The sequence below is a fragment of the Apium graveolens genome, chromosome 3 (assembly GCF_009905375.1).
Source record: "Apium graveolens cultivar Ventura chromosome 3, ASM990537v1, whole genome shotgun sequence".
In the NCBI taxonomy this organism is placed as follows: Eukaryota; Viridiplantae; Streptophyta; class Magnoliopsida; order Apiales; family Apiaceae; genus Apium; species Apium graveolens.
In genome coordinates this window covers 192,957,606-192,967,622 of record NC_133649.1, presented here as the reverse complement: position 1 = coordinate 192,967,622, position 10,017 = coordinate 192,957,606, and the positions used below count along the sequence as shown (strand labels likewise).

General features: G+C 30.0%; 1 protein-coding gene across 2 annotated transcripts; it reads right to left on the bottom strand.

Annotated features, from left to right (window-relative positions):
• Positions 1-4,003: 4,003 nt before the first annotated feature.
• On the bottom strand, positions 4,004-9,606 carry LOC141712995 (agamous-like MADS-box protein AGL11). Of its 2 annotated transcripts, XM_074516173.1 has the most exons (9): positions 9,468-9,606; positions 8,144-8,343; positions 6,758-6,842; positions 5,844-5,905; positions 5,093-5,192; positions 4,961-5,002; positions 4,758-4,800; positions 4,459-4,660; positions 4,004-4,346 (listed from the first exon to the last, which is right to left on the bottom strand). In XM_074516173.1, the coding sequence occupies exons 2-9, from the start codon at positions 8,329-8,331 to the stop codon at positions 4,343-4,345; spliced, it is 726 nt and encodes a 241-aa protein (XP_074372274.1). In that variant the 5' UTR covers positions 8,332-8,343; positions 9,468-9,606; the 3' UTR covers positions 4,004-4,342. The 2 variants fall into 2 exon arrangements, with proteins under 2 accessions (XP_074372274.1, XP_074372273.1); XM_074516172.1 differs by lacking the exons at positions 4,004-4,346; positions 9,468-9,606 and adding an exon at positions 9,134-9,279 and having other exon boundaries at positions 4,494-4,800.
• Positions 9,607-10,017: the final 411 nt, after the last annotated feature.

The following is a 10,017-nucleotide window of genomic DNA, read 5'->3' as shown; positions in this document are numbered from 1 at the left end:
CATTTTCTGGACAAACTTAAAGTACGAAACTTATTGAGAATAAAAAAATCTACCCAAAACAATTATATAAGAAAAATTTAAAATAAAATATACCTCTTAAATTTATAATAAAATATTTTTTTTTAATTTTTGTCTGAGTGTATTTTAATTAATTCAATAAAATATAATAATAATCTGTTTTTAAAAAATAATTTTTGTGGTCAAAAAAATAAATTTTTAATTTTTTAATTTTTTTGCGACTTATTGACCAATTTGAAAATTTTCATATTGTTTAACGGATCTCCGTTAATAGTCAACGCCTTTTAATAGTAGTGCAAAAATTTTGAAGTTTAGTAATGAGATTGAAAATTTTATGTAATTCACTCGTGGGAATGAATTTTTTTTTCGGCTGGTGAACCAAGTCAAAGTTTTGGTATTGTACACTAATGAATTAGCTCATTAACCCTAAAAAGAGCTTAATTTGATCTTTAATACGTGTTTGTTTTGTTTTTTATTATATTTGTCAACGTCATATTATTTATTATTGGTAAATTATTTATACGAAAAAAGTATCAACCATATGTATATTAAAGGTATGAATCATACATGTATAGCCCCTGTAAGGAATTTAGAAATGGGGAGAATTGCATTTTTAATTTCTTAACTTTAATTCAAATTTATTATTATTTTCATAAATTCTAGTTTGCAACCCCTAATTTTCAGTTTCTATGTAAAATGAATTCCTTTGACAATTATAAATAAAATAATGAGGGAAAAATAGAAATTTTAATACAAAATATAAATAAATTTAGTAGTTATAATTTGAAATAACCTCAAAATATTTATAATAATGAATTCTACCCCATTAATACACACTAAAATAATAATAATGTCAAATAATTAAAAAAGTAATGCAACGGATTTAATATTTAAATTTATATTATAAAAATTAATTTTAGTGGAATTATAAATTTTTGAAATTAACACCATGTAATAAAAAATAAAAAATGAAATAACTAGTATGACTCAAAAATTCAAAAATATAAAAAATATATATATATAATTCAATTTTCAATATAATTTAGAACATATAAAATATATTTTAATTAATTTTCTAGCTGAAATTCCTATTTTCCCCTGCCTATTAAGGGAAATTAGGCAAAAAGGGTGTTATTTGTATTGGGTTTTAAGAAAAATGATGCAAACTGTAATTTTTGAAAATAGGTATACAATATTAATTTTGAGTCAAAACTAATGGGGTGTATTAAATTAAGATTTTGAAAGATTGATAATAATTCTTGAATTTTACAAGATTTTCGTTGATTTTAAAAGTTCGCGGATTTTGACGGAATTGATAAAAAAATCTTGTAAAGTCTTTATGATTTTGTGAAATTTTTTAGAAAATTTTCAAAATCTCATTTATTTTGGTGAGATTTCAAAAAATTAAAAATGTAGTACCAAATCCTTCAAAATCCACATATTTTTTAAATAAAACAAAATTCATGTACTTTGAATACCATTTAAAAAATTTTAAAAACTAAATTGAATAACTTAAGATTTTGATAAAAAAAATTAAATGTAAATTGAATACACTCATATTTTAATGGATATTTTTACAATTCAAATTGAATACCATCATATTTTAAAGAATTTTTGAATATCTAAATTTAATATCCATGATTTTGAAAATCCTTAAAAATCCTGATTGAATACATCCGTGCCGCAAAATGCAGTCCTCTCTTACATTAATTATTAGGGCCCTCGATCTAATTAATGTCCATCATGCATTATATGCAAATATGTTTTCAGTTACACAATCATGTTTGATAAGTATAACTTATAAGAAATAAAGTAGTATAGACTTCCAAAAATCTATACTACTCCCAAAAATCTTCCCCAAATATATGATCAAATGATATGTGTAATTAGGGTTGTTCACGAACCGACCTATTCGTGAACAAGCTCAAACTCCGTTCGTTAAGAGCTCGAGCTCGACCTCGAACAGAAAAATATATTCGTTAAGCAAATCGAGCTCGAGCCGAACTTTGGGTTGTTCGGCTCGACCTCGGCTGGAGCGGAGCTCGGCTCGAGCTCGTTCCTTAGAATTCAAAAAAATTCTAATATATCATGAATATTTTTATATAGATATGATTTTTTTAAAAAAATATCCGACTTCACTATATTTTTTTTATCTTTCAACGATCATTTTGCATGCCATATGTGATATATTTTGACGTGATTTAGAAAATTTATATTTTCGTTTCTAATTTTAAAATGTGGCTTCATAATTATATTTTAGTTAAGATTTTTTTTAAAATATTTTTCATCGATCCAACCGTATGGATGTCATAATATATATATTTTAATGATATAACCAAAGTTTCACATCAAAACAATTTTATTTGATTTTCTATTTTACGGTCAAACATTAGTTTGACTAGTAACGCTAACTAGTGTTTAGTCCAGATTTGTTGTTTCGATTATTTTAAAAATACTTTATATTGATCCAACTGTATAGATGTCATAATATATACATTTTCTTAATATAACCAAAGTTACATATCAAAATAATTTTTTTAGTTTGTTATTTGAACAGTCAAACATTAGTTTGACTAGTACTAGTAACTAGTGTTTAGCCGTGTATTAGTATCTCGACTTGTTTAAAATTATTTCTTATTGATCCAACCGTATATGTCAAAATAAATATATTTTAATGATATAACCAAATCTTCAGATCAAAATAATTTTATTTAGTTTGTTATTTTAACAGTCAAGCATTAGTTTGATTATTACCGCTAACTAGTGTTTAGTCCTGATTTGTTGTTTTGATTATTTTAAAAATACTTTATATTAATCCAACCATATGGATGTCATAATATATATATTTTATTGATATAACCAAAGTTACAAATCAAAATAATTTTATTTAGTTTGCTATTTAAACAGTCAAACATTTGTTTGACTAGTACTAATAACTAGTGTTTAGTCTGTATTAGTATCTCGACTTATTTAAAATTATTTCTAATTGATCCAACCGTATGGATATCAAAATAAATATATTTTAATGATATAACCAAATTTTCAGATCAAAATAATTTTATTTGGTTTGTTATTTTAACAGTCAAGTATTAGTTTGACTATTACCGCTAACTAGTTTTAGTCCTGATTCGTTGTTTTGATTATTTTAAAAATACTTTATATTAATCCAACCATATGGATGTCATAATATATACATTTTATTGATATAACCAAAGTTACATATCAAAATAATTTCATTTGGTTTGTTATTTTAACGCTCAAACATTAGTTTGACTAGTACTAATAACTAGTGTTTAATCCTGTATTCATATCTCGACTTATTTAAAATTATTTCTAATTTATCCAACTGTATGGATGTAAAAATAAATATATTTTAATGATATAACCAAATTTTCAGATAAAAATAATTTTATTTAGTTTGTTATTTTAACAGTCAAGTATTAGTTTGACTATTACCACTAACTAGTGTTTAGTCCTTAATTGGTATTTCGATTTTTTTAAAAATATTTTTTCTCGATCCAATCGTATATATGTCAAGATATATATATATTTTAGTGATATAACCAAATTTTCAAAAAAAAAAATTATTTGATAAGTTATTTTCACAGTCAAACATCGGTTGACCTGCATTTTTTCCGGCTCGGCTCGGCTCGTTTATGTTCGCGAAGAAGCTCGTGTTCGGCTCGTTTGTTAACGAGCTCGAGCTTGAACACGATTTTTGTTCAATTAGAAAGCTCGGATCGGCTCGGCTCGGTTTGTTAGAAAAAAAATTAAAACTCGGCTCTGTTTGATCAAAACTCGGCTCGACTCGGTTCGTGAAGAGCCCCGTGTCTAACACTTATAGGTTTCAAAACGCGTACCTAGCATTTTTCCTAAGAATTGTGATAAGCTCTAACCAATGAGGGCAATAATCTCTCTCAGATGGTTTAGTAGACATCTGTAAAATAAACAACTGGTTATTTGATTGTTGATAGAGTCTAGTATATATATTTAATTTTTTTATTTAATTTGTAGAAAATATATAAGAGTTTAGGATCTAAATAATTTGAACTAAGCACGGGACTCCCTTAGCTTCAGGAACAGCATACATAATGATCAAGAAGTAGCGAGTACAAATGTACAAAAGGCGTAACCCCTTCGATAAAATGAAGACATTGGGTTAAACATCAATATCTGGACGCAAAGGTTCCAATAATAACACAGCCCGGTCTGTGTTAAATACTATAACAGTCGTACGTGTAATAGAAATACCTGCTTTTATTATGTCTTCTTGTATTATTAAAAGATCGTACGCATGCTCTCAAGTCTCCTCCACCAAGTTAAGTCACCTGAAATAAAGAGAAAACTCGTCTATAATGTAATAAAAAAGATCATAGTGAACTTATATGAGCATATGTGTATGTATGCGCAGGCTTGTGTAATATATATATGATACCATACCCCATATGAAAAGGCTTTCTGGGGGTGAGATGGTAATCCTGAGTTTCCACCTGATCGGCAGGGGGAGGAGAAGGGTCCATGATGCTGAACTGGAGCTGCACATTCCGTGCAAGAAACGCCTGGTACTCCACGTTATAATCCTCTTGTCCTACTGAACTCCCTGTCACCATGCTCAGCCCTTGAAGCCTCTCATTTTCAGCTGCTATCTGCTTGTATAATCAACAAACTACAAATTACAATACACATACAACACACACACACACTTACTGATAATTTATTCACAATTTTGTCAAGCGTACCTTTGCCTCTTAAGTATGCATTTTCATGCTCCAACTCATTTTCCTATAATTGAGATGTTAATCCAAATTAGATATGCATGGTTCGTACTTGAAAGATTAACTGCTCAAATGTCCATTTAGTCTACAGCCACATATTCGGATTTGTCTTTTCGAATTAATATGATATATAAGGTATATATAAGTATTGGAGTTTAAAATGTTACCCTTTTCTGCAAACCTTCAGCTTCAGCAAGTAGCATCTCGTGCTGTTTGACATTACAATGTTGAGTACTTACTAAAATATATACATCATTCTAATTATATGTAATTACAAGACAATTAAGCTAATTGTTTACCTTTTTGGATCTGATCCTTGCAATTCCTCTCTCAAGCCTGTGCTCTAACTGCTTTAGTTCCTTGGCATTCAGAGAGGCTAAGCCCTCCCCCATCAGATGCCTACATATAATTACATACATTTATACACATTACATTAGGACTAAAAAAATGTGTGTTGGTAAATTAATAAAACACAAGCACAGTCACTCCAAACACACATTTATGATTCGATCATTAATGTTTAAAATAAGTCATGTTCTCCAAGCATCCTAAACTAATCCTGATTGTAAGAGACAAATCGACACAATCGACGAGTAACTTACAAGAAAAATAAAATAAAATGGTCTAAAATGGTCGTGTAATGGCCAAGTGAATATGAAAACTTCACTCAAGATAAGGTCAAAAAATGATGCAGAGCGCTTGATGATGGCACGGACACAATCATGGTATAGGTTGGGCGGATAACATTCAAATGAACTCAACGATTGGATTACCCTCTAGGGATATCTTGAGAGCCATAACCAACCATAGCAGTACGTTGGTCGGATAATCAAAATGACCAACATGATCGTTTTCGTTATATCACAAAAAAGAAAGCAGGTGTGAGCACATGAGCCAGCTGAAAATTGAATAACATCGAATGGAACATCCGACCGTGAGCTTAAAAAAAGAGTGCGAAATGTACAAAATATATTGAAGCTTATTTATTACTTATCCCAATCTGATCACACACACAGATATGATGATATATATATATATATATATATATACCTGTTAGAGTTTTGGATCATCTGAATCTGCTGATGAAGCTTCTTCGATTCTTGTTGGTAGAACTATCAGATACAAATATATAATTATTATAAGAAGAAAGTAGAAACTAATTTATTAAAGAGAAGGAACTTTTACTACTAGAAGACCTTTCCAAACTAATTCAATTCCATATGTATTACTGGAGGTTATATATTTTCAACTACAAACAACATTCAAATCCATAGATAAATGTATTTATAATGCAATCAGATGCAAATTAGTAGATATGAAAAAAAAATATATATAAGTAAAGTTGAGTAATTTACAAACTTAGGCCAGATTAATTTGTATGAAACACAAAGCTATCAGAGCATTTTCCGACCACACAATTCCGACTAACACCAAAAAATTATAAAAAATGACCGAACACAAGAATAGTGTAAGTTTGGGTATAAAATCAACTTCAACCGGACACTGCAATAGTATTAAAGTTACAGCAAATAAACAGTGTGACACCAAATTTGGTGTCAAAAGTACATTTGGTGTAATATTTATACCAAATTTGGTGTAATTTATAATTTCTACTATGTGGTGCCTTTATTAACAAAAATAAATTAATTTCCATCATATCCCATTTATATCCTCTTACATTCAAATAAGCTATTTGTTTTTGAAAAAAATAAGAATATTATATCTTAATTTAGACATTTAGTGTAAGATATAATTTAAAACTTTAAATGAGTTAGATTTGATTTTATAAATACTGTAATTTTGACGTCAAAATAGTGTTAAATTTATACCATTTTAATGTTATAGATTGAAGATGGCCTTGGGACGGTTTAGGCGATTTATAAAGGCTTTGTTTTTCTTGTAGTATATATATACGTGATACAATTTTCATGTAAAAAAGGTTCATATAATTCGTAAAAAATTACTTGTGCATTGATCTCCTGAGGCGAGCATGTACTTGAAGCATCAGCTGTGGCTTTCTTGTACCTTTCGATGGTTCCCCTTATGTTGCTGCAAATTATATATATAGGAGCTCAGTTATGCAACTATTCAACAGTACACGCATATATTACTACTTAATTAGATATACAACATATACCAGATTTATAATCTATCTACTAATATCTGGAGGCTTTATCTTCTCGTAATTTTTTGGCAGAAACTAACGAGATTAAGAAATAAGATGGAGACAAATCGTCAATATTTTCTGTTGCATTTGGAACCCCTTCATCCTAATTGTTTTATTGATTTCAAAAAATGCACTTTCACTGGGTTGGAAACTCTCCTAAATCTATGTAGAGAGGTATACTAGTACACGTGCAGTGCAACAACTAAACAAGCAAAACACAAGAAATGAAATGTATAACAACAAATAGCCTAGAGGAAAAGTTGTTGATGAATGGAAGAGGTACTAATAATGAATATTTACAATCTTATGTACAAATTTGCACAATAATATATATACACAGACATGGCTGAAACATACAGTCAGAGCTATATAGCATATAAATGAAAGCAAGTCAGGGTACTTGGAAAAACTCTTGTCTCTTCCAAGACTGTTTAAAGTTTTTACACGTCCAATCATATTGGTGGCGTACAATAATAATTTCAGATATATATACTAGTAATTAACTCGATCCATTTATAATTATAATTACACTAATATAGTTTTTTCAGTTAATACAAAATTAAATTTATTTAAAGTTTACATCGGTCGTCTATACAATTCAAAACTTCATTCGTTTTATAAATATATGTACCATAACATATACCTGCATTGTAGTAATATATATACTTTTTATTTGAATCCACCTGCATTATATTTTATTGTACTACAGACACATCTATATGTGTTACTTCTATATTGAGGTGCATTGGAACTTTACAAAATCTTGCATGGGGAATCTGTTAGGTTCTTGTTTACCTTTCTTCTTCACTTTTGAAATATACCTGCTAGTACTTTGGAAAATCTTTGACCAAATGTGAAAATCTTCCGACTTTCACAAAAAAGCAAAATGTAGGGATTAAAAACATCAGGCTTCAAAAAAAAAATGCTTTTCAATTTGTTATTCCCAAATGTTCGAACACCAGAGCTAAGACTACTTCGTATATGAGAAGACTGATCGAAAGTGATCAAAAGAATCGTTGGTGCACATCGTTTACTCACCTGATACGATGATCTATACCTGTATACATTACTTGATAAAAATTGGAAGCTAGTTTTACATGAATTGATCACAAATTTTGAGAGTCTAAGACGAAATCTGCAGATAAATCAAGTCTGACTTGATAATTATAGAAAACAGTAGTACCTGTTGTTGTTGTTGGAGAACTCGTAAACTCGTCCCCGGCTGGAGAAAACAATGAGTGCAATCTCAGCATCACAGAGAACAGACAATTCATAAGCCTTCTTCAGTAGTCCGTTCCTACGCTTGCAAAACGTAACTTGCCTATTTGTGTTGTTTTCGATCCTCTTGATTTCAATCTTTCCTCTCCCCATCTTACCACTCTTCTGAAATTAATAAGAATATTTATAACATGTAAGAATGCACACAATTTAAGTTACAAATTAAGCAAATGATTATTTATGTTTAGGGGTACTAAGATGCAGATATTTTTCAGGATTTTGTACAATATCATTATGAGGATGGAAACAAAATAGTAGCAAAAATGAAATATTCGTACGAAGCAAAAAGTTATCATTACATTGCATCGGAAATGTAATAAGGGGAGATATAAAGAACAATAAAAAATGATTAGGTCATCCCATGTCCATATCTGATGCATGTCTTAAGAGATCCATCTCTTCAAACAAGACTTAACATGGTTCAATAGAGAGTACAAACAATATATAGACTGCAGAATTCTTATTTTTAAAGATGAGATGTAATTGACTAGCCAAAGTGTATAACATGTATGGGTTAGAGGAGAGGAGGGAAGGAGGGAGAGAGAGGGAGAGAGAGAGAGGGAGAGAGAGGGAGAGGGAGAGAGGGAGAGAGAGGGAGGGGGAGAGAGAGAGAGAGAGAGAGAGAGAGAGAGAGATGACAACAATTATTTAATTACCTAAATTATGATGAGAAGTGAAGAAGATTATTAAACAGATCGAAGAGGTGAACAATTAAGATCTGGCAAATTAACTGCCAACTAGGTTAGGGTTCTGAACTATGGGATCGTATTAATTATTTGGATAAACTTACAAAGCTTATATCTAACATGAGGTGAAATAATCACTTAGCATCATGTACTACACACGCATATAAGTAATTCTTCTGGATCTGTAGTTGATGTAGATTAAATTCTACCTTAAGCTATAGTATGACTTCCATCTCTCTCTCACATCCCTCTCTCTCTCATCTCTCATCTCTCATCTCTCATCTCTCTCTCTGTACACTATAGACTCACACATATCATGTCATATGACCATCGGTCACTTCTCTGGATCTTCAGTCTCTTAGATTATTAGTAACTGAGGATCAATGTTTATCAAAACTATATAATACATATCTTCGCTAATTTTATATACACAATAAGTAAAACATGCATTGTGTAAAATCGAGGTAGAAAATGAAGGCTTGCTTTCTCTCTACTTGAAAAATAATATTTATAAAAATCGTATAAAACTAAGAGTATTCAAACCTGAAGGGAGAAGTGTTGTTTAAGCTAGGTCCTGTGCAAACACACAACTACAAATGAAGAATGAAAACTCTAACACCTGACCATATTAATATATACACACACACAAAGTTGCTTACACAAAAAAGAAACCCATGAATCAATTATTCATCAAGCTGTCCAAGAAAATGACATAAAGAGGTGATTAAATGGAATAAATTGACATTTTGCCAAATTTGTTATAGGCGACATGCACCATTTACATAAAAGAGGAGCCCTATAGGGTTGTCATTATCACCCAAACACGGCAATGGTCCCCAGACTTGTGTGTATGTTTATACTAAAAACGTAAGTATATATGTTTATATGTACATGTTCATATGCAACACTCCATCAAATGTTCATTTCATGTGGACATTAATAATTTATTAGTATCGTAGCATACCTCGCAGGCACTACAAGAATAATGTCAATAGACATCACACATTAGACATCGGTTAACTTTGTCACTGATTAAAAGAAATATTGACATCACCCCGTGTTTTTGTGATGTCTTTGTTCTTTGTAGACATCA